The sequence below is a fragment of the Heloderma suspectum genome, chromosome 1 (genome assembly GCF_057233095.1).
Source record: "Heloderma suspectum isolate Gila_16-S chromosome 1, 16-S_ref, whole genome shotgun sequence".
Classification (NCBI taxonomy): domain Eukaryota; kingdom Metazoa; phylum Chordata; class Lepidosauria; order Squamata; family Helodermatidae; genus Heloderma; species Heloderma suspectum.
The window spans coordinates 389,450,703-389,476,955 of NC_139458.1; the positions used below are offsets into that span (position 1 = coordinate 389,450,703).

At 42.5% G+C, this 26,253-nt stretch overlaps 1 protein-coding gene across 1 annotated transcript in view; it reads right to left on the reverse strand.

The window, feature by feature from the left end:
• ALK (ALK receptor tyrosine kinase) overlaps positions 1 to 26,253 on the reverse strand; it is a 903,954-nt gene that overhangs the window by 601,747 nt on the left and 275,954 nt on the right. Inside the window, exon 2 of the mRNA XM_084820831.1 lies at positions 6,909 to 7,028. Within this exon, the coding sequence (XP_084676957.1) occupies positions 6,909 to 7,028 (120 nt within the window). The remainder of the gene's footprint in view (positions 1 to 6,908; positions 7,029 to 26,253) is intronic.

Sequence of the window (26,253 nt, forward strand, 5' to 3'; positions counted from 1 at the left end):
AGGAGGAGGAGGAGGAGGAGGAGGAGGAGGAGAAGGAGAAGGAGAAGAAGTTGTTTCAGGCTCCTGTTCCAGGAATAGCGCACATCCCCCTGACCCCAATCCCTGCTCCAGGGTACTAAAACCCAGGGGTGGGGCACCTCTTTCAGCCCAAGGGCCAAATTCAATTTTGGAGAAGCTCTTGGGGGCTTCTCGGGTGTGAGTGGGGCTGAAGGTAAAAGGAGTGGGGCCACAGTACAAAATAATACAAAAAATACCAGCATGTTGTAGCTTAACGCTCTTAGCCAGTAACTAAACCTTAGGAAAGGCATTTAAAACTTGTAGAATGGGGAAAAACTGTGCAAACACCAGGAAACCACCAAATGATTGGTGGCTGGGGAAAGGGGAAGGGGCCAGGGGAATGGGAAGGGGGCATAGGCACTGGGAAACCTAGGAGGGCCAGATTTAGCCTTTGGGACTGAGGTTCCCCATCCCTGCTATAACCTATTTAGGGCTGAAGCAGGCCAATTCCCTCCTTCCTCCATTCCTTTCTCCTCCCCACAAACGAACTCCTCCCAACATTCCAGAGTGCAACTGTCGTCAATGTTCTGTACATCCCAGAAGTCACCAAACATAAGTCCTTGTCAAGCTGTGTTTTGGCTTCCCCCACCCAATTTCCCCTTTTTTTCACTTACAAAGTGATATACTTCTACAGACCTCAAGAGTCCCCAAAGTATGAAGAAACCACTACCTTATTTTTTATATAGCCCCATTTCACTTTTAAATTGATAGCAAGAGACCACCCAAGTTTGGCATTACAGGAATGATGATACTGTTTCTGAATACAGAGGCTGTATTTCTGACAAGCATGGCTAACAATAATGAACAATTATATTGTCTATTAATGTATTATGTTGTCCATTAATGTGCATAAACACCTGGTACTAAAGTATTTCTTCTGAAGCCTAAAAAATCTGATGGCTTTCTCTTGGGACCATAATATACAGTTCTAGAAATGTGATCAGGGCTTGAGCACTCAACATTTATCCCGCCTCTTGTAGAAATTAATTTGGGGGGGGGTCCTCTAAAAAATTAAATTATTCTGTCTTTCAATCAAAGACATCGATCAATTAAGAGAACAAGGAAAAAAAGTAATTAAAAAGACTAATATTTCCTCACTTCAGCAGTGCCAGTCACTTAATTAGAAGGGTCCCATTAGACTGTTAGGCAAACAAAGTTTTAATAGAATTTTTATTAAACACTCTCTTGTAATTTTAATCGGGTAACAAGGCTGTGAACTGCCAGAAAATGATTGGTTCATCCCTTATATGGGAATAGAGAGGTCTTTAGTAAAAGAGACCCAGTAGGTTCAAGAGGCCTTGAACAAATTGTTTATTCACACTTTACTCAGTTTTAACATCTCCAAAATGGTGACGATGTATGTGCATGTTAGTGGGGCAATATTCACTTGCCTTCATGCTATGACCACAAATGAAGCTATGAGAGGGTCTTCTTTAGACTTTTAGAGCATGTGTTTCCCCCAGAAACTATGTTTCTGAGGAAACCAAAGAAGCTGAAGACAAATAATGAAAGGATAAAAGAAAAACCATCCTTGGAGAAGCCACAAGGAAAAGAAAAATCTGTTATCCTAAGATGAAGCTAGAGTGTCCACATCATTCAAGCAGATACAAAAGCGGGGTAACAGATACTCTGTGCCATCCCAAAGAATATGTACTGCACAATATAAAAGGCTAAGACATAAATTTAGAGAAATATGTGATGCCTTCACACAGGTAGGTCAAACTTTTCCCTCAAGCAGATAATTAGAGGCTTGGGGTGAGTAAATCTTATTAGCCTCTTTCCACCTCATCTGTTCTCACAAGAGGCTAGCAATAGATTCATCCTCTTTCATGTTCCAAAAGGAATGCTGAATTTAGCCCTCCTTGCTGTTGCAAGGACTGCAAGAATACCTAGGCCGGGCCACTAGTATGGCTGATTTTTAAAGAAGCAATTAATGAAGTCCAGATTGACTTCTTCATTAGTGAAGCCAACTACCAAATTGCAGTTGCAAATGACATCACTAACTTGCATGACCTGTTGCAGTTTGGTGACCAGAGTGGTGTGGTGGGACGTTGCTTTCCACATGACGATTGTGAATTTGCAATAACTGCATCATAATAATGTAATGTTCCAAATGTCTATAATTTTTGCCTTCTCTCTCTCTCTCTGTGGTAATAATTTCAACACAGAGAAGATCTACTCACCAATAAGAGGAAAATTTGGCTACAGTTAGAATAGACAGATAATTAGGATTGTCCATGCAAAAACAAGATGGTGACAATAATGATATGATATAGTGTCAAGCCTGGCTTTCTGACAACCTCTGGCAAGTCAACACACACCAGTGATTACAATGAAACTCTTTATTGCAGTATACCAGGTTACACAAATCAAGCTTACATGGTTGATGGAATCAAGCTTACATGGTTATGCTATCCAGTAAATCAGACAGCATAGGCAAAAAGCTATCTGCACATTGCTTTGTTCAAGAGAAAGTCCCAAGGCTATAAGTCATGCAGAGTCACAGTTATAGTCCAAAGCCCACAATACTTTGCCAGACAGAGGCTTAAAAGTCCAAGATTCATGATAAGTCCAATGAAGAAAGCATATTGAACATTTTAGACATTGTTTTCAGCAAAGGCTCTTCAGTCTGTACACCAACTTAAATACAGGGGAGGGAGTGCTAAAGCTCCTCTTCTGATGATCTATCCTGACAGGGGAATCTGGACAATAAACAAGCACTATGTCTGAGGGGGCATCTCTATTCCACCCGTTTCAGTTGGTGCTATAACCTGGGTGACACCCCTGAGCCCCCCTCCCTTGCAGAGTCTTCCTCCTGTATGGTTCTCACATTCCCAGGTTGTAAATCAGAGGTCTCATTCAAGGTCGATTCCTGCAGCTGTGGCTGAAAGGGAGTATCACCCTCCTTCAGCCTGCAATCAGATGGGAAGCCAGGCAGAGCCAGGCTCGCAGACTCCAAGCTTCCTGCAACTGGACTGGATTCTAAATCATTCTACTCTAAGTCTGAATCAGATTCTGATTAAGGATCACAGCAGTGCTGGAGCTAGGCCCAACATATAGTGCCTTCTATGTATATGGTGCTTTATAAAGAGCAGTTTTGACAGGTCCCTTGTCCAATGGACTTACAGTCTAAAATAGAGATAAGACAGTTAAGAAAGGAAGATGAAAGAAATGGAGGTGGGGTAATCAGGGAAAGGATATGCAATTATTTTAGTTATACATACTTTGTTGGGCTTAGTTACAGTAGAACTTAGGGACTGGGGGTTTCTTCCATTGATTTGACAATAGGATTTTAAGGTGGCTGCCAAGCAACAAAAAATAAGCATAATAAGATATTGTAAGCCATTCTGAGTACCATTTTTCTTAGTAGAAAGGTGGGGTATAAATCAAATAAATAAATATTTTAAGGCACTGAATACTGATGAATATTCTAGAAGGAATGATTATGTGAAATGTCCACTTCCAACACTGCCATATGGAAAGCCCAAGAAACTTCTCAAAACAGTGAGTGAAAAGGGCATTAGGAAGATAACGGGCACGTAGATCTATTTGCTGATTGCTGGTAGTCCAAATAGTATATCAGGATAAGCACAGTGGCTCAGTCCAGATTAGTCATCAAACCACTACGCTAGTTAATACCTCTTTAGTTGAGGATGTTTCCCCCCAGCATAACAATTCCTGTGTGACCTAATTTGGGGCAGCCTGTGAAGCAATATGACCTTTTCCAAATCTTGACACCTGGTCTTCCTTCCACAATGTGCCAATGAAGCAAGAGCACTTCTCAAAGGGGATCTGCTCATTGAGGCAAAGGGGGTGCAGCCCTACTTCCTGTACCACTTGTGTCCCCCTCCTGACACCCACAAAAACAATTTAAATCTCCACTACTTTGTTCTTATCCAGCACAGCATCTGCAGACTCAGAGCAGTCCCTATCAGCAATTCTGTTCTGCATGTGTGTGAAGGAGACAGAATCGTGCACATGTTCCATTCTCCTGGCTTTTTTTCAACTCAGAGCAGGTCAGCAGGGCCTGCCTGAGTCTCTGTGTCTGCTCAGAAGGCACCAGGGAGGGAGGGTTTCAAAACACCAAACTCTCTGGAGCTATGTATAGCACTAATCGGGGGCCCTCCCACAAGCTCTACGGGAACACAGCAGAAGTGGAAGAGAACTGGGCAGCGGGGCAATTGCTCCCAGCCAATCCCAAATGTTTCTTGATGGGCATGCTCAGAGGAGCAGCGAATGGAAGCTGTTGTGGCCATTTCCTGTTCTTGTAAGAGAACATTAAGGACTGAAATTGTGATCAACACAGCAGCAGCAGAGCAATGAGCACAATAAATGAATTTCAAATAATTAAAGGAGAGAGACAGTGTGTGTGTGACAGAGTGACGCACTGTGTGTTACTTAATTAAAATAACTAAGGGTGCAATCCTATGCATGTTTAGACAGAAGAACATCCTACTACAACTCCAGGATTCACCACTGGGTGGAGAATGCTGGGAGTTGTAGGGCTTTCTTATTTCTAGGTTTGTGGGTGTGAGAGTGTGTGAGTGAGCACACCCAGCAGCACAGTGGCCACCTCATCAAGATAATCCAGACCTTAGTTAAAAGGTAGGTCTTGCTTTCAGGGGGGCGGGGGCTCCTTTGGGGAAGGGGTTGGGGGGCACTGTTTTACAGACCTTGCCTCTCCTAGCCCACACAGTCTGCTTAGCTTGGCAATTTAAACTTTCCATTCACTTACCTTGTTCCCCTTTCTCTCCTTGCTCTCCTCGAGCCTTTGCCTCATCCTCCCTTTCGCCTGATCCTTCACTGATTGCTGAAGCCACCGGTTCCTTCAGACTTGAGGCCAAACTACACGTTCTAATGGTTGGGTTAGTGTAGTTGAGACGGCTATTTTTCTTTACTTTTGTGTAAGTGTGTGTTGCCCTGATCCATATTGAGATCATGGTGCTTTGAGGGAGGGGGGTTTAAGCTTCTCTCCCCGACCTTGGTTTTGTCCTGAAATTCCACCCCCCACCCCCCATGGGAAAAGCTTTGTTGTTAACTTGCTTGCTGTGGCCCTTTTTTCTCTCAGGTTTTAACGTCTAGCTAGCTAGTCTGGTGGGTGTCTGGGTCTGAAAAACACAGCTAGCATCACCACCACTTCCCCTGCTGTGTAATGTGGTTTTACAACTGCTTTGTTGACTTTTACACTGTGATGTGGGCTCTGCCTGTTGTGATCTCTGGCTCCACCTACCTATGGCTTACCCTGCTGTTAACTGCCCTGCCCTTTGCCCCACCAGTCTCAAGGGGCACTAGCCACCTCCGGTGCATCTCCCAAGTAGAAGCTGCAGTGAAATTAAATCAACTTGTAAAGGAAAGGAAAGAAGGCTGCATTCAGTGGCACAGCAGAGCACAGTAAGTGCTTCGCTAACATCATTCCTTCTCTTAATGCATCCACATTCAGGTTAAGTAGTAGGCAGCAGCACTGATGTTAACTAATGCATGAGCAGAGGTTGTTCATCTCGCATCAAGGCTCCCATTCTTGAATTGTGTTGAGCTGATAGCTGAAATGGTTCAGGCTGACTCATCATGTGATCAGCTTGACCCATATAAATCTCTGTGCCTTAAGAACTGAAAATGTAGGGATGGGTGATTCTGTCACGTTCACTTTTGCTCAGCTCGGAAAATTTCCACAGTAACATTCATTCCACCCTGTTTCATTGGAAGTTGCTAATTTTGTCCTTAAAAATCCACAGAACAGTGTGTACATTTTTTGTGTATATTAGGAGAAATGCACACATTTTTGTGCACACTTTTCAGATGTACATATTCCTTCCCCGTATTATGTAGTGATTTTGTGCACATTTTTCCCTAATATGCACATTTTGCACACAATTTTTCCTAATACGTACATTTTAAAATAGAAAAACATGTTCACAACATTCAGAAAAGTGTGGATTTTGGAATGTGACTGCATTTGGGTTTGTGTAAAAGGTTTGGGGAGTATAAATTATGCAAGATTTATCATATTGTAAACTGAACAAAATTCTCACCCAGCCCTAGGTAAATGAAGCCCTGCTCATTTATTGATTTGTTAGGTAAAATCACTGTTGTGTGGGTAGGGCACTCTCATTTTGTGGATCATCTTTCCCCAAAGGTGCCCAATAAGTACAATCAGTACTTGCTTTTTACTGGATAGGTAAGACTTTTCTATACACCTAGGCATTTTTAACATTTTACTCTGTGACTAATTCCATTGAAGCTGCTATTCTCATACTGCTATGAGAATGGGTTTTAAAAAAATAGATTTTAAATAAATATTTAGCTGTTCCTTTATTACTGGGATTATGTCTTAATTGTTAAAGTTTTAATACTTAGTTTCTATACATTGCCTTGCAAAAATATTTTAAGTGTCTAATAAATGCTATCAAACAGACAAATAAGTAGTTTTTCACATGCATGTCATTAAGTAATTGCTACAGTTATTATGGGTTGGAATGAGATTTAGGGACGTGAAAGTAGGCTGGTTGGAGCAGTTTTACCTGTGCCCTCCTTCCCACGGCAGCACTTCCAGCACCCTGAAAATGCTACACAGAGAGTCAGGGGATCATGCTGAATGTGGTTAAGGGGGGAAAGGGGTATCCCTGAAAATTGGGTAGAGGTACCTTCCATAAACAGAGTCTTTCCACAAGGCACATCCTGGATCAAACCCTACATGTATATAGTAAAGTGTGAGTGAGCTCACTTGAAATCATTAATGGTGTGACATTATTTTGGAAAAATGCCGTCTTTTATTTCTATCTTTTCTAGGTGGTCATTCGTTTTAAAATTGGACCCTTTCCAAATTATTGGGTAGAAAGAATGGATGTACTTACAGTGTCGCCCTCTGGGAGCGAAGGAAGGGGAGGAATCTTTCATGACCCAAGACAAATTCCAAGCAGAAAAATCCAGAAAACGTGGAGGAATATTTGTTGGAGAATCTGGAATGCTGAGACCTGTCAGATGCAAAAACAATTAGTATGAGGAAAGCACCTTTCAATCCTGATAATGTGAAAATACCTTCTGGATAGAACATTTACTGTAAATGGTCATTGCAAATGAACATTACTACCAATTAACCAACATTATCCAGTGATTCCAGTTCAGGGATCGTGACATGCAACTGTGTGCAAATCAACAAAGAAGAACAAATTATTAGTACTGTCAGTGCTCAGCATTTGTGGGAAGAGAGGTGAACAGTGCTGTTTCAACTGACAGCAGCATCCTACTCTTCAGCGGAGCTCCAGACACACTTGGTAGTGGTTACAGGCTTGTCTCATACAAAATCTTCCCATGCATGAAAGGCAGCTCCAGGAGTGAGATCTGTATAAAGAAATCTGTTACCATTGGCGGTGGGGAGAATCATGCTTGCTGTTACAACTGTATAAAACTAGGTCAGCTTTGCAAATACAAGTTTAATTAGCAACATAAACTTTTCAACTATTGTAAGTGTAAATGTGAAGCCATATCTAAAGTAGACCATATTCCAACCCACAATTCCATACACAGTCATTTCAGTGGGTTACAATTAGGGCTGAGTCAATTTTTCCCACCTGACTAGGAAGCGTTACTCTAAATAGGCTTCATTCCCTTTAACTTCCCAATTTGTTAGGACTAACTATATGACTGGTTGAAGCAGCTTTACTCTCACTCTAAATAAGCATGTTCTCAGTAACAACAGTGCATAACCAAATCTGACTGGCTACAAAGCATTGTTACATCATCACATTCATTCAAGTTGTAGAAGGGGATAAGGGATGCCCACCAGCTCTCCCTCAACCATTGGGCTCACCTTCAATGTTTGCACATTTGGCATGATGTCTGAAGAGGGGCACCTATGCTGCACGTACAGCTGTGCACACATAGGCTCTCCACACAATCCGGAAGTCATTAAATGGTCACTTATCCCATTCAGTAATCCTGAGTATGCATCTAATTAGGGTTGCCAGCTCTACTAATGGGCTAAAGGAGAAGCCCTCTTGTCTTTTCTCACTACCAGATATATACCTACCAGTGGCTGGTAGGTATATATTTCATATTGCACCAAGCTTCATCTGTTCGGCTGGTAGCTTATCAGCTCTTGTGCACTATGGATTTATTTATTTGTTACATTTATATCTTGCCTTTTTTCCTCTTGCAAGGAACCCAAGGCAGCTTATATAATCCTCCTCCTCTCCATATTATCCTCACAACAACCCTGTGAAATGGATTAGGCTGAAAGACAGTGACTGGCCCAAAGTTACCCAGTGAGCTTCATTGCCAAGTAGGGACTAGAACCTGGATCTCCTGAGTCCCAGTCCAACACTCTAACCATTGCACCATACTGCCTCTCATGGTTCTGTTCTTGCTAATATGTACTTAGTCCCACTGAAGTCAGTATGACTTCAGCTGCATTTAGATTATCTATATCGATATATCAGAAGATCAGTTATAGATCTTTCAGGGTAATGTGTGCTAATATATTTTGCTAATACATGCAGAATAGTTTTTTTTTTAATTCTTCAGTTTTGGTGCTCTTATCAATTCATAATACTGTATGGATAGCTATACTGTAAGAGTTTTGCTCTCTACCCACTGTGAGCATTATCATCTTAGGCACACAAACCAAGTGTATTGATTTTCATCTAAAAAGGGCTGAAACATACATCAGTACTGAAATACAGTTGCCGATTTGGGGTAGAAGACACACAGCAATCAATATAATTCACATGTGTGCACGCACACACCTGTAGAAATGTTTGGTGATGAATACAATTCGCAGTGGAAACCTGTAATTCATACTAATCATTTAAATACCAAAAATCCAGATTTGCCTTATCTAGCTGCCACCATCAATATAATAGATATAGGTATAGCCATAGATATAGATATATAGATAAATATACATAAATTTGGAGAATACAATATAATTGCCAGTGTCTAAAAGAATGTTCCTCTTCTCCCTCCCCATACGCACCCAGGAGTGTAAAGTACAAAGTATAACATTACTTTTAATGGGGAAAAACACTGACTTCTTCTGTACAAAACTGTAAGCAATACCCCCCTGTCAGAAATGGCAGATTATTGGTGTAAGGTCTGACCTCAGAGCATTTCTCACTTGTTACTTTATTTTTAGCCTCTGGAGAGCTGGCACATAGAACAGGTACCTTCACACCCTGCTGCATTTCAGTGTCACAAATTAGAATGTTCGATGCAAGCCTCTAGGGATTATCCTGTCCTGATGACCCCCACATCAGCTGTGGTGGTCTGTTTTCATCTATATCCACTATAAACACCTGCCAGGCCAGCATGATTCTGAAAGAGTGAGATTAGCACGTCTGCTGTTCTGATCAGGGATGCAAGCGAGCCAAAGGCACAGCAAGCTGGCCATGTCACGGGCACTTTTAATTCTTTGTGTCTGCATTTAAATAACTCGAGTCGTTTGACAGCATAATTTTTTCCAAGCATAGGTAGGAAATTGAAACTGGGACAAAAACAGTTTGATAACAGCAGATGTCCAGTCCTTATATTCACAGATAACTCTTATTGGCTCATGAGCAGAATGATAGCAGTATGCCGTCAGAACAGTTCCACTAAAATGGAGTCTTTTGCTTCTAATCGCTTGTGTTGCCTGCCAAGCTGTTCTCTTTGCTTAGAACAACCCCTATCAAAACTGTTCTCCCTTTATATTGACTGAGCCAGTCACCCATGTACACCCCCCCCAAACACACACACACACACACATCCCTGTCAGCAAGTCAGACATGTACACCCAGAGACATAACACACAGCAAGGCCAACCAACTACACACAACATACAGACACACTCTGTTAGACCCTGCTCATGACTATTGGCTTGGCCAGCAAGCAAGCAGTCATAGCACAGAGTGGTATGCATGGAATGCATGGAATCAGATGTCTAACTAGCAACAATTCTTCCCCAACCACCAGTATGTTCCCTGGTCATGTTCCCGCTGTGCAGTTTCCATCACACACACACACACACACACACACTCACACAAATCCACTGCTACCAACCCCCTTTTCCTTCTACAATCATAGGAGCTGAAGGATGGCTGTTGGACTGGCTAGCCAAGTGGGCAGTGAGACATACAAGCATGTGGAAGCTGGATTGGCTGGGCTGATGAGTGAATGGCTGGATCAGATAACAGGCAGGCACAGCAGTACTGGTGATGGCTTTGGTAGTGGCTGAGTAACATCTGAAAATGGTGCCAGCCAGCTGCCCCGTTGTTCTGCATAGAGCTTCTCTGGCAGTGACCATTCTGAAGACAGTAAGAGGAAGGAAACCACTGGGTCCGGGTGCTTGCACCAGCACACCTGCTCTGCTGCACCGAGTTCTGAACTTGTTGTTTAGCAGTGGCATGGGGAAGAAATTCTGCTGCCACCTCTCCCACTGTGAATACCAGGAACACAGAAGTCGTGGCCATATGAATCCCTTTCTCTCAGTGCTGCAGCAAAAAATTAAATAAAAGTGCATGATGGTGTCTTGCAAAATTAAATTTTGTTGTAGAGCAACTCTGATGTTTTGAAATAAAAGAGAAAATCTAATGGAGGGAAAACAGGGACTCTCTGGGCTCAGTCCTCGTATTAAAAATAGATGCCCAGCCTGAGCCCTGGGGGGGGAGGCAAAGAATAGAGAGTTTGTCATGAGGCCAGAACTCAGGAGGAGCACTTTTGTGAGGAGATACTAAAAAAGAGGGGGCGGGGCAGGGCTTGTGTGGATTCTAGGAACACCTTAAGCTGGCATAGGAGGTGCAGACAGGAGAATTCATGAGAATCACTAATGTCTACCCCAGCATTCTCCAACCTGGTGCCCTTCAGATTTGTTGTACTTGTTGTCCAATCCTGGAACATTGGTCATGCTGGCTGGGGATGTTGGGAATTGCAGTCCAACACATCTGGCGGGTCCCAGGTTAAGGAAGGTTGATCTTGCCTGTAATGTGCAAAGGGATTCTATGGTGGCGATGGAAGCCCCTGGCAGTGCTTGGTTCAGCTTCGTTGTTATCATAGAGAGGCTGGACATCAGCATGGTCTCTTTACCTAGTATATTATTAAGTATAAGATATTCTCTAAGAGTTTGTATAACTCCTTTCTTTAGGTTTTTTTTCTTTTTTACAATAAACACAATAACAAAAAGAAGTTATTCTTCTATTTCAAAATGTATGTGATGAGTTATGTAAAGACCATTCTCAATTTAGAGAGTAAAGACTCTGCTGCTTGAACAGAGACCCTGTTGTATTATCCTGAAAATTAAAAGTTATTCTAAAAAGTTCATTTCTCTCTGTCTCTCTCTGCTGGTAGAGCATTCTTTTGCTGTATGTTTCATGGGTGTATAGTACTGTAGCTTCATCACAAAGTATTTATTCAGGTAATTTGCACTTCTACAGGGAGTGAAGATTATATCCGAAGATATGAAGTCTTCCCAATTAATCTATCTTCAGAGAAAGATACTAGATAAAATGTTTGCATATATCTACAATGGGAGATGCCACAATGAAGAATTAGGGAAGAAAAAAGAAAAGTCATTTATTTGCTACAGCTTTAATTGGTTTCCCAAATAGTGCTGAGCTAAAATTTCACCCTCTGAGAAATAGAGTCCAGTTTTGTTTGCACCCCTTCATGAAAGGGTAGGAAACTGGAAGCAGGTGCTGATATATGTGTGTGTGGGGCGGGGGGAGGAGACAGACCACAATCCCCCTGCCAGGCAACTGGGCTGACATTCCCTTACATTAGGTTGTACATTCAGATCCACATCCCATTGAAAATAATGCAATGCAGAATGGCAACATTAGCATTTTTATCTACATTTGAATATGCATCCTGGTGTGGATGTCATTCCTCTGGACTATGCTCCTTTCAATGGAATATAATTATGTAGACACATATGTGAGGGAGCAAGCTCTTGCTTGCCTTGAAAAATGGAGGAGTTCCATCTCCCTCCTCCCAGATAGCAACATATAGGGTTAACAATGGCTGTGAATAAGCATGAAAGAATGTGCAAAAGAGTGTAAGACAGAGTATTTTTGCAAACATTTAAATGCTCCCTGGAATGGTAACGATCACAGCAAAAACCAAACTTCATGAAAATTTGGTGCAGCACAACTTCCAGATACTCCAGATCTTCCAAGATAATTACAATATTCCTCCAAGTCAAAGGAAGAGTATCTGTTCTTTAAATGGGACTGCTGCCTCCAGTACCACAGGCAGTGAGCCTATGAACACTACTTGCTGGGGAACATGGGTGGCAGGGTGCTGTTGCAATGATGTCTTGCTGGTGGGTTCCTGGTTGACAGATGGTTGGCCACTGTGTGAACAGAATGCTGGATTAGATGGACCCGTGGTCTGATCCAGCATGGCTCTTCTTATGACCTTCTGACAAGAAATCATTTTCTAGGCATTTCACGGGGGGGGGGGGTCTTTCTTTTTCTGCATCCTTGGAATATACAGTATTTAAATTCAAAATATATTGAGGAATTTTAACTCTAGCCTGAACATGCCAACCATGCTTTCTGGCTCCCTGGACCAGGGTGGTTTATCACTTTCCTGCAGCCACACTAACCTTTTAAATAAATGAATGAATGAAGAACTGGAGGCTGACAGCTCCATTTTTAGAAGCCAGGAGTCCGGCAGGGCACAATAAACCATGGAGAGGATGTAGGTTGATGGTCTCCAAGATTTTAATTTAAAGTCTTCTTTTATACCTATAGTCATTCTCAACATTTCTGCCTAAAGGAAAACTTAAAGCCAAATACTGCCTTCAGGTACTCAAAAGCCTAGCACTATGAATCTGAGGAAAACATTTTCTTGGTATGCTTATACAGGTACAATGCAAGCTCAGAAGTCCAATACAAGCAAAGACGTGTTATTCAGGAATGGCTGCAGGATTATGTAGGTCCTTGTGTGTCTGTGCCCCCTCACTGTAGTTCCTTTTTTCTGCCGCATCATGGCTCCCTTAACCCCCCACCCCACCTCAATCCTCAAAATCAGAGGGAGCATGAAAGAAGCATGAAAAAAATCACTGCTCTGCTCTATCCACTGCTTTCACCACCAGTGAATGGGAGATAAAGGCCCTTGTGAGGTCACAGGGGCCTCTCATCTTGAGCACTGTCCCCTTTCTCAATGGGAGAGGTAACTCAGAGGGTGACTCTCCTGCAGTTTGATTCCTCGAGTGCTGCTTCTCCACACTTCTCCCCTTGAGAAATGGGGCACTGGCCTAAATGAACATATGAAACTGCCTTATACAAAGTCAGACCATTGGTTCGTCTAGCTCAGTATTGTCTTCACTGACTGGCGGCACATCTCTAGAGTTTCAGAAACACTTTAGGCTTCAGAATGCTTAACATACAACATCTCAGTAATCCTTATAACATTTCTGTATTGTAGATCAGTATTATTGACCTCCATATTGCAGATAGGAGCTGCATCTCAGATGTAGGTGCTTTACCATGGAGTTCCTGCAAAACCAAGATCTGAATGTTGTAGACCGGGGCTGGGAAACCTATGGCCCTCCAGATGTTGTTGGACTATAGCTTCCATCAACCCTCACCATTGGCTATGCTGGCTGGAGCTGATGGGAATTGGAGTCCAACAGCATCTGGAGAGCCACAGGTTCCACACATTGTAGAAATGTTGAGAGTCAATATTTCTAGCTATTACAGAAAAAATACAAAATTTTGGTAAAATGAATTTAGCCACAGCTAGAGTTTAACTTATTTCAAAGCACTGCTGTAGATCCATCCTTTGGATAATGAATTTGTACCAGGTGGGGTATTTAGGAAGTAGCTATTTTTAAAAGTTCTAAAGTGCTATAATTGAATTGTAGTTTTAAGATCTTAGGTCAAATTCCATTCAGTTACATGGTGAGCCTGGGAATATATTGCAAAAATTGCTCACAAACAGTTGTTTGAATAAAAGCCAGGAATTCACCTTAGTAGTAATTTGGGGCCTCTTTATTCATTTTCCAGATGAGTGATTCCAAGAATGGCTGCTGAAAGGAGAACTCTTACAAGTACACTACAGAAAGTCAAATTACAACCACAAGTCTTTCTAACTAGGTCAGGGGTACACAACTTTTGCCTGTGTAATAAATATTACATAACATAAAATGAAAACCTCTTATCATTTCCATGTGGACCTTACAAAAACCCCATGGGCCATATTTCAACCACCATGATTTTAGTGTGGCCCAGACCTGTTATGCCAAATCCACAGGAGTGACCCTTTCTCTGAATTTCCACAAGACCCTTGATTCAGTAGCTGCCCCATGCTTTCCCAAATAGCCTGCTGAAAGGGGGAAATTCTGCTTCTGCTTCAGCAGGAAGAAGGGGCTATTCCTAGCTTGCTATTCTACTTTATCCTGCCAGAGGGAAAAGGACAGAACTATCTTCTCTGTTCTGTTTTATCATTCCTTGTTAAAAGAGAACTCTGTAAGTGTCCTTTACAGTAAGTGTGCACCTCTGTGCATGCAGCTGAGAAATGTCCGTGTGTGTACCTGGAGATATAGATAGATAGATAGATAGATAGATAGATAGATAGATAGATGAGAGAGAGAGAGAGAGAGATGACTGAGTACTCAAGTGTATGTGAATATGTGTATGACAAGTTTTCAAGTGGCCCTCAAATGGAAAAAGGTTCTCCTTTTCCATCCCTGATCTGAATAGACTCTTATCTTTCCAAGACACACAGTAATAACTGGTCTCTCACTTCTCATATTTAGAAGAAGAGTCCAACCCTTTTCAAATAATAGATGCAGCAGTGGTGTAGTTGTAAACTTTTAAAGTGCAGGCAATCACCATGACTGTCCCCATAGACACTTCCCCAAGGAGGCTCCAAAAATTCAGACAGCTGTACTGTGATCCATATCAACAAGCCAGTTCTTGCAGTTTATTCTCCACCAGGAGCAGGTCTTTTGTAAAGCTAATGGGTCTTAATTGCCCATGCAAGACCATCCATTACAAAATACTTTGTATTACAACAGGGAACATTTTCCCCCAGCTAAGAACTGCAGCTAAGCTCAGAGGGAACAGTGAAGCCTGATGCAGTCAGCATCCCAGCTAAGAAAAAAGTGTCTGTGCTGTGTCCCTATGAGCCCTGGACCCACTACACCATTGCCATGCAGAGTGATGAAAAGTACATGGGGAGGGGGGAACAGGATTAGAGTGGCTGGCCCCCACAACCTACATACATTCAGTAGACTATGGAAACAGACCCTACACATTGACAAACTCTACACATGTAAGCGCTGCATGCATGATCAGGAACCATACAAACAGCATGCTCTTTGACTGCACACAAAGACCCTGTGTTTGCACCCTATCCACATATGGTCTCTTCTCACAGTCTTCTCTGAGAATGTAGGAGAGGATACCCACCCCCTGTACATGACCCTTAGGGCATGAGGGTCCTCCATGGTAAATGGCTTCCCACCGTCATTTTTGCCCCTGCAAATGCTGCAGACTGAGGGTGTGTGTGTCATTTTTCCAAGCTTTGGATTGGCTCTGAAAAATGATTCAGACTCACCTGGTCTTTTCAGAATATGTTGGATTTTTTTTTTTTGTTAATCTGAGGGAAGCTTGGGGGAGCTCACCCATTTCTAATGGTCCACCTGCAGTTAGCATTCCGACAAAAGGTTGGCTACCTATTAGCCCTACATACTGGGCCATGCACAGGAATAATCTCTAACTCACAAGGCAAAGTAAAATCCAACATTAATTATTCAGGCCACAATACAACTAAAATTAAGCACTTTTAAGCCCTGTTGATTTCAAATGAGAGAGTTCAGCACATGCTTAAATCTCTTCTGCTGAAATCAGTGGGGCAGAAAAGTGCTCAGCTTTGTCTGGATTCCCCCTCTGTTTTGTAAGGTGCCTGTACTAAATAGTTTGGTCTGATCCACCTATGCCAGCAGGGTGTACAACTTTAGTCCAAATTTCCTCTTTTCCAAAATGCTCAGTGACAACCCGTCACTTCATCTTTTCCAGTTGGAAAACATGTTAAATAATGTATTAAGTTACAATAATTTTATGTCACACTCTGAAAGCTTGATGAGTGCAAATAAACAGTATTATGGGTGTCAGAAAATCTGTACTGAGCTCTTGCTGAGAAGTTAGCATATACAGATAGCAATTAATAGGTGGTAGCAGATGACAAGACATTTCTGATGCTTAAATGGAACATGCTTTGGGAAACATTTATAGTGACTGACAATGCTGACTGCCTATGATCAGCTTGAAAAAATCATTTAGTTAAGTGCAATACTTAAGTACATGCTTCCCACCCCCCATGCCAGCTAAACATAAACTCTAGCTGTCTGTAATTTCTGACTGTAAATGCTCCAGCATTCCACTTGTCTAAACCCTAGCCCTTGTTAAAGACCCTCTCTTGCATTATTTATGCTGCATTCATGTTCTTAATAATGGCAAAAACTACATGTAAGATTAATCTAAGTTACATTCTCATCAATGTAGGTTTTATATCCATGACAGGTCAGTTCATGGAAAAGCCAGATTAAGGGCTGAACAAGATATTTAAATAAAAGGTGGGAACTGACGTGGTCTGCACATGGGATAAGGGCAACAGTGCAGTGGGAGGAGGGGTAACACTTTCCCCAATGCAATTTTTTCCAATCTAAATCCCCTCCCCCCACAAAGCTGCTACCTGACAAAGGAAAAATATGGGTACCTGTATGCTTTTCCCAGAGGGCAAACAGGAGCTGGGGGGGGGGGCACCATTTAGTGTGGGGAAATGGTGCAAGGCAAAAGGATTCGTCTGGAATCACAGCCCCAATCCAATTTGAGCCCCCACATCCGCTTTACTTTTTAGGGGAAATGTTGGGAGATTGAATCATAGATCTCCTGCATCTTAAACTGCATTTCAGTTTGTGAAAATGTTCTCCAGCTTGTTAGCCAGAATCGGCTCTGGTTGAGGCATATAGGTGGGTTCCCATGGGGACAAAAGTTGATGGAAGGCTGGGAGTGGCTGATGATTCTACAAGCATCTCAGTTACTGAACCCAGTGATCTGGAGAAGAGAAGAGGTTCAAGAGCTGCATCAACAGATATGTGCCAGGAAATGCTAGCTCTAGACAGACTGGAGCACTCAGCTGGCTCCAGTCTCTTCTAGATAGAAGTCAATGACTCTCTCCGTGAGTCATTACTTGGTGCAGTGTTCTTCACTGCAAAGCTTGAGGGCCACTGGTGGCTCCCAGTCACCTCTCTGCCTGCCTGCCTGCCTGCCTGCCTGCCTCCTCTCTCTCTTTCTGCAGCAGTTGCTCACTCTCAGCAGGAGCTCTCTAGTTTTGCCTTGTTGATTGCTTTAGTGGTGGGCCAGTTGCTGTGATCTGGGCTAGGGGAGGAAGCTTTGTGGGTGGGGAGTTAGGAGACCTGCCACTCATCAGCTGAAAGGTGGCGGGGTGGGAAAGAGAAGAACACAGGAGCAATCAGCCTATTAGCTATAGTTTGGGACGAACCCAAGAGGCAAAGAGCAACGTGACTGGCTAGCTGAAGTGGTGCACTGTGCAGGCTCCCAAGTGGCCTTGGTGGTTGTGCTTGGAGCCAACATGAACCCTGTTTGAAAAATAGTGAGGAAAGGAAAGGTTCCTCCTGTGCAAGCACCGAGTCATTGCTGACTCCTAGAGTCTGCAAAACATTTTTGCTGGTGTTTTCATGGCAGACTATAGTGGGTTGGTTTGCCATTGCCTTCCCCAGTCGTGACTACCTTTCCCCCAGCAAGCTGGGTGCTCATTTTACCAACCTCAGAAGGATGAAGGGCTGAGTCGACCTGAGCCAGCTACCTGGGACTCAGGTCATGGGGAGAGTTTCGGTTGCAATACTGCCGCCTACCACTTTACGCCACACAAGGCTCTGAAAAATAGTGATAACATTTAATATCTGGTACTCCTAGACCAAGGAATTGGAAGAAAAGTCCTTAAGCAAAGTGCTGTGTGTTTCTTCTTCTCTGAATAGTTTCATCCCTACCCATTGGACAACACCATTCCCTAGAGTTGGGAGGTGAAGCCAGAGGGTGGGAAACATCTGAAGACTGCCATTCTTCAGGACCACTGAAGCCAATTTAGTCTAGGATGATGGCTCCACCCTGAAAATAATGTTAAGTAATATGACAGAATCACTTTTGGTGAGTTCTGGGGACTTTAGTTATTGTCCTAAACTGGTGATGGAGCCTCCCTTTTGACTTCTGAGGAGGTCTCTTTACTCCCAGGATCACGGTTCATCCTCATCTGGACAAGGAAGGTAAGGTAAGAAGGAATGCTGGAATAGTAAGGCAGTGGTCTGTGGTATTATTTATTTTACAAAGCAGCATGTACAACATTTTTTAAAAAAGAACTTTTCTATTGCTTCAAAGGAAAATGAAGGAAGAAGAAAAGCTTTAGTGGACCAAGCTCACAGCTGAAACTCACAATCAGGGGAATCTTGTGTTGCATGTCTGAATGCCCCCTGATTTAAAATTTATCCCTGCACATACAAAACTAGTTTGTCATGGGGAAGGGTTTTAGCTGAACCTCCTTCCTAACTGTTAGTGCTTTCAAAATTTATTTTAAAGTTCAGGGAGTTGTTTTTAATATAGGTGGCCATTCCAGCCTCTGACTTTTCATCGTTTCCCAAATCATGTGTTTTAGCATTCAGTGATATACTCACTGGAGAATAAGTGGCTAAGGGAAAAAGGTATTCAGTCTAACTTAGCTAAGGGCCATGCTTTTATTAATTAACACAATGGATTCACAGCAACACAAGCAGTGCAGGATGAGGCCAAGGCTGGAGTTGCTTATGGGGTCTCCCCCTCTTACGCCATCTTACTGAGTGATCCTACCCTGCCTCAATCTGGAGCTAGTATCATACCAGTGTATTATCATGAAAGCCAGTGTGGTGTAGTGGTTAGAGTGTTGGACTGGGACTTAAGAGATCTGGGCTCTAATCCACTCTCAGCCATGAAGCTCACTGGATGACTTCAGGCCAGTCACTGACTATCAGCCTAACCTACCGCACAGGGTTGTTGTGAGAATAAAATGGAGAAGATCATGTACACTGCCCTGGGCTCCTGGAAGCAAGGGCAGGATATAAATGTAACAAACAAAGAATAAATACCTGACTTCAGTCCCTCAGGCCACACTTTTATGTGAGGAAGGAGGCCCTCCTGAATTACTACCCTGCCCTCAGCCCAAAGCTTTAGATGTGTGATTCAGTTAAGCCTCACAGAGAGTCCTTCCCTTGCCCCTAAAGCCCCACAGCTCTTAGGGGCCAATCTAGGAAAACCCCAGTGGCCATAAAGGTGACTGACTCAAGGGACTGATCATTGACTCGCCTATTGATCTTTCATCCTACTTTGGTCTGCTACCAGCCCAGACAATTTTAATGGTTGCCTCTCCAGGCAATATCCTTTCCTGTTAGGTGCTGTTGAGAGTAAGCAAAAAACCCTGGCAGCCACGGCCAGTCAGGCTGCTGGAGAAAAATCCTACTCAGGCCTGAAGAGATGAGTCTGACCTATACAGCCACTATGCCAGATCAGAGAACTGAGAGAAAGGCAGGGCAGTGTTATAAAGTCTCTTGCCCTACCTCTCAGCTGACACACAGGTATAGTATGCATGTGTATGATTGAAGTGTCATGCTTCTCTTCTGGGATGGCCTCAGTGCCACCGCTCACCCCCACTTGCTCATCAAGGGTAGGGGGAAATTCATGAAAAGGAGGATAGGCACTGCACCTTCAGAAATTGGAATGGAAATGTCTCAAGCATGAACTCATTATATACTTGTGTACAGCCCCACAAGAAAAAGCCAAACTTAAAAAAAAACCTCCTGTAGACCTATTAAACTTAGTGGAAAGTTTAAAATGACCACCATATATATTTATCTCATATGTGAGAGAGATTTCTTCTTTATTAGCTCTGTTCCAACACAGATCCAAAGGGGGATTTCAAAAGATTCAGACCTAATCTGAGTCAGTTTATTGAAAGAGGCTTTTTATTGCACTATAATACATTCATTATGTCCCTGTGCAGATGTGGATTGATGTTTTTGTCTCTTTCATTTTCTTCTTCTAACTCATGTGCAGCATTTTCCATGCTATTCTTAAGATTTTTTAAAAATCTTAAGTAGTCAAAATAACTACCGTATTTCCCCCTTCCCCCATAGCTCATTCTTTTCCCAATAATATGTGAAAAGTTTTACAATCCACAAAGACTGCAGTCTATCAAGCATTATAATAGTTGGTGAAACTCTTTGGATTTCAATCAGCCTTGTGCAGGGACTGCATGCATGTGGAAATGTCATGAATGGAACTTGCTGAGAAGCCATACTTGGTGGGCTGGAATCCAAAGTATTTCTTATTCCTATGCTGTGGAACTGTAATCAGAAAAGGGTATCAGGCAGTTTTCCAGGAACCTACAATCTTTCTATTTACTACAGTGTTCATGTGTATACTTAAACAATCACATCTGCAAAAGCTGGACAGGTGGAGAAATACAGGGAATTCTCATAGGAAGTGTGTGGGGGGGAACTCCAGGGAGATTAGTGCACCAGTGATGATGATGACCTTGAGAAGTGGAAATGGTTATTTGCAGCATCTCCTCCCCTATCAGTGTGGGCAGAGAAGTTGTGATATCGCCTTTATCCCAGCATACACAGGAGATGATGTAGTGACACTTTGCAAAACCATTTACACCTTGTTTCTCTGTTTAAAAACACTAGCAGGAGACTGGGCAAAAAACATGACAGGAAAATTAACATTCCAAATTTGCAAGCAACTGAACATAAGAAGAGCCCTGCTGGATCAGACCAAGGGTTCATCTAGTCCAACATTCTGTTTTCATAGTGGCCAACCAGATGCTCATGGGAAGCCCACAAGCAGGACATGAGCTCAATAGCCCTCTCCCACTATTATTCCTCTGCAACTGGTATTCAGAGACATACTGACTGGGTTCGCACAATCACTGCAGCCCACCGTGGCTTATTCAAGTCACAGTGGGTTATGGTGCGTGCCAGCAGTCATTTTGAATATCCAACCCCCGACGGGGGATTGCCATGGTTTGTTGTGTCATCTGAACCTGGGCAGCAGAGGTTTTTTGTGGGGGAAACAACCCTCAAATAACCCTGCAACAAGCCAATCCCCCATATCTGGAGGGGACCGGGTTGGGGAAGGCTGCTCTGTGCACTGCTGCTGTGTTCTGTCATTACTTTGTTTACAGAACTAAATCTGTTCCCCCACTGCTTAAATAATTATTCATTCTGATAATGATGTTGGCAATTAAAATATTTCCCTCTCTTGTAGGATTTATTTTCTTAGGAACATTTTCTATCTTTTTCAAAAGAGTGTGTTGCTTTTAAACCTGTGACTTTCTCTATTGTGTGGGGAGGTGCAACTCGGTAGGAAAGCACATGCGTCGCACACAGAAGATGACAGCTTTAACCCCTAGCATCTCCAAACAAAAGGAACAGGTAGCAGATAAAAGGAAAGATCCCTGCCTAAGACCATGGAGGGTCACTGCAGCCAAACCAAACAACACTGGGCTAGATAAGCCAATAATCTGGACTAACATAAAGCAGATTCATATATTGCTTTTAAGTAGGGATGAGTGGGTCCTTCCAACAAAATGTTGCACTGTATAGTGCTCCTGTTCAGAGCTCCAGTCAGCAGCTATGCTCTTTTCCAGGATATTCCATTCCATTGCTCTCTCTCCCTGGTCAGGCACAGCATCAGCACCCAACAGGGTGGGGCAAACCCATGGCCCCCTGAGGGCTACGGATGCTTCAGGGTTTTGTTTGGCCCACATCTTTAAGCGAACCGAAGCTGTACCACTTGATAAAGACCCCCAACCTCTTGCAACCTTTTTCAGTCAGATCCAAAGCTCGAATCTGCTTTCCCTGGCCAAACTACAAAAACTGTCCTTGCAGCTCTGCTTCTCAAAGTGGTCTCATTTAACTCCCCTACTGGCAGAAGAGTGTGACATATTCCACAAGTCTTGAGTAGCTGCCTAATGGCCAGCGTAATGAGCCATTGTTGCCACTGTGAATGATCAGGCTGCCAAGGCTATCTACTGAGGGGGCTACTTCGCTAAGACAGCATGTCTGGAATGCTATCTACAACCTGTTTAATTTCTAAAACCCGAAAAAGTCTAGGCCATTAAAGCTAATGCTACAGAATGCTCCGAAGCATTACATTTGCACAATGAAAGCAAATTATGATGGCTGTAGGGTACTGTACTTTTGAATTTCTTGCCTTTTGTGTGTTTTAATACCATTTATTAGTAGCATTAAGCTTTGGGGCTGACAAATACCTTAGCAAAAAGATAATGAACTCACAAGATGTTTCTAATGCAGAAAGAACACTAGCCATTTGTTATGGGCAGGAAACTTGTATTACCCCAAGAAACAGCAAAAGGATGAGATTACTATTTCCATCTAAAATCCAGCTGTCTTGGCAGTAACAATAAAACCTTGTTCATATTCCCTTGACTGGGAAGGATGCCAGTGTACTTATGTTGTCTGTTTTCACTGCAATATTTCTGCTTTGCTTAAGGTAAAGGATATAGTCTCTGGCTACAACTGTAGGAAATTTAAATACATAGAAGCATTTGTCATCAAAGTTTTGTAAGTGTTCCTGAAATGAAGGTCATAAAACACCTGAGTAAAACATGAAAAGCTCTTATCTTCACCCAGATAGGCACCTCCGAACTGACTGCAAATGGAAGCTGTAGACGAGAAAATTACAGTACCTCATCATTTTGTTTTCAGGCTGAAAAGGCGGGGGGGGGGGTATAGGAGAGAGATAGGAAGTGCCTGGAGATCTCTGTTAGATATAGCAAAATGCAGTCTATAACCTTCCTTTTCTCAGCTTTTAGGCTGCTGCCACCAGCCTATTCTTCGTCTCTCCAATGGTAAATCTCTGCACAGGGAGATCTGATAGTGTCACTTGTTCATCCAGTTCTCACACTTCATATACCTGGTCTCTCACCATTGTGGCCAGTGTATCCATTGTTAGAGTAGAGCCATTGAAATGAATGGGAATTGAGTTAGACTAACTGTGGATACAACCATTTGGATACAACCCCATGTGTTCCACTGACAGTCCTCTATTGGACATCATCCTCTGTTTGAAGGACTGTCCAATTCTCATCTGGTTTAAAGATAAAGAACCATAACAAGGGAGTGCAGGAGGCTTGAAGTTGCCCATCAGGTTAGCACCTGGACAGAAGAGTGAACAGGCACACAGGTGACCTGGTCACAGTCTTTGCCACTATGTTGAGAAGTACTGTATTTCTACTTAAATTATATTAATATTTCTAAATTTACATCTATACATAGAAATTAGCATGTGCAAATTTTATGCAAATATCTTTTTTTGGTGATGCATAAGCTACCACCTTATCTCTCACCTATAGACACAGCAGATGAGGCTAGTGAGGCTTATCTGCTATGTGAGGCCAGTTTTAGCCAGTGGAAGCTGGTGGCTCCAATGTCAGTGGGGCAGAGAATCCAGTCTGAGTTTCAGTCATAACCAGTCAGAAATTAAAAGGACCTCATAATTCATAGGATTGTTTCTTTTCAGCTATTGTCTTTTTTGATGTAACTCTGGCAGACTTAACTTGGTGCTGGAAATGGAAAAGACTGCTGTTTAGAGGTGCCCTAAGTGTGAGATCACAAACTGTGCAATGTGTGTGTACAATTGTATGAAGCATGCTTGTGCCCATCCCACTCCAATGGAGAGCACTGAGGGCTCTTTTCAGGGGTAGCCTACTAGATATGATTCTGCACCATGTCAGATAGTTCTATTTGATTTCACTGGCACCTATAGTTATCATGTAAGACCACCAGAATTTCAGGATGCCATTAAAAAAAGAGAAGATCCTGAACATATCCACTTAAGTCCAAAGGCTGTGGGGACAAGGTGCCTCTATGCCCTCACCAACTGCTATACAAATGCTGGTGTTACTTGAGGCAATGCAGTCAGATGAAATAAAGGTTACAAGGCAGGCATATGATCTAGTATGATGTTGGGCTCTCTTTTGAGCACCAAATGTCCAGTGTAGCACTAGAATCTAATGCTAATAGCAGAGGAATGGGACCTCTGGGGCATACACAGAGACCAGACTATGCACACTTCCCTCCCATATGGTAACAAGAATATGGGTTTGTTTCTTTCAGTAGAATTTCTGAGTAACTTGGAAAACAATGATTTTTCAGAGACTAATTGTACAGGCAGATACAATATCAATGCAAGCAAGATCTGAGTAAGTCTGAAGCAATTGATGCCAGAGTTGAATATGGAACCATCTCCCATATTCTGTGGCCTAGCCACTTGACTCCTCTCAGAAAAGGCAGAGAGTGTTATTGCCAAGGTGTCTAATTAGCCAATTCCTCTTCCAAAACATGACGTCCTGAGATGTGTAACTCATTCTTGTTCCATCTGACTAGTTTGTTTCCCGAACTTGAATGGGTGTATCTGAGATTCACCTGATCAAGAGAGAATACTTTAAGGATGGACCCTACTCAGTGATAGATTTACAAATGCTGAGTGTTTGGGGCTTCAAGAATTAATATATGGGTAGTGGTCCCAAAATTTCACTCAAACCAGACAACACAAATTTGGTTCTAAAGAATATATATTTATTGTTCAAACAGTCTAAGAGAATAACATGCTTTTGTTATGATAAGGCAGATGACAACCATCTCTAAATACACACAAGTTATAATCACTAAGGGCGCAATCCTGTGCATGTTTAGACAGAGAAAAGGCCTACAACTCCCAGCATCCCCTGCCTGCATTGCTGACTGGGGCATGCTGGGAGTTGTAGGCCTTTTCTCTGTCTAAACATGCATAGGATCGCACCCTAAAAATATAATGAAAATAGTAGCAACCATATAGTTAACATAGTAACACCTAAGTTCCTCTAAATCTAACAGTTAATATCAGAATTTCATATTTACCTAAATGGAAGTCATGGTGGGCAAAGCCTCGTTCTCCCAGGATCTCTCTCCTAAACAGATCAAACTCTTGTCTCTTATAACCCCCATGATGTTGATGGCCTCATCCTTAGTTTTGGACCTGGTCATACCACTATTCCTATTTCTCCCAATGTAGCCAGGTTTGCCATTGACACCAGTAACACCTAGATGAAGGTATCTCTGCTAAACTAAGCACCTTTCTGTTTCCAATCCTTGACCACTTGTGGCAACCTTCTTCCATTTCCAAGAATATATTCTATTACAGTTGTCTCACAACATACAGAGAACTAATCACATCTACACAATACAATAAATTCTTATCAATTTCACACGCTATAATGCATATTCCGCTACAGTCCAATGGGTGATGGATCTGTCACCACCTACAATCTGGGTTCCTAAGACATATTTACTTCCTAACAAAAGGACATTCACACCCCATAGTATAGTTTGTGGGATAATGTTCCCCATTGTTTATTGAGTTTCTGATTTCAAGTTAGTGGGATTCTGGGAGAAAGTTGCCAATACTGCCTATCAGGAACTTGAGCTGAACCAGTAAATATTCCTTGCAGCTACTGGTTGTCATGGCCCCATCCTTCGGCCAGAATATCAGCCAAATTATTAGTCTTCCTGGGGGTTTGGAGAAGCATGAAGAAAAGAATTAATGAACTATATATTTATTATATTTGAAGGTCAAACAGGATAAGAGCTAACCTCTCCACTGAAGTTAATGGGCACATGAGGCAAACCCAAAGTACAGAAATTACTCCTGGTCCTGGGGGCAAAGTTTTCACTGATCCAAGTTACTGCCTTGGAAGGGAAAGGATCAAATCATTTCAACCACTGAAACATAATACTTCTTGCTAAGGTTGATATGTACCCCTCCACTTGTGAAGCCTGGAGTAATTTCCCTCGTTGCCTTCCCCTAAAAAAGACCCTGCATCCAAAAGCTTGCTTTAGAAAGAATGCATCCATGATCCCAAATTTTGTATTTGATAGTGATATCTGGTGCAGAATTTAGCACACTGAGATTATTAAATTGTGTGTGTGTGTGTGTGTGTGTATCTTTTAACCCTTATGATTGTGGCAATAATCTTGAAAATGTGTGCAATAATGGTGCGATCTCATAAGCTAAGGGGTGACTGAGCAGGACATGCAGTGGTTGGGTGTGAAGCTACTAGAAGCAGTATATGTTTTTTGCAAAAAGACATTGGTAAATGTGCTTAGTT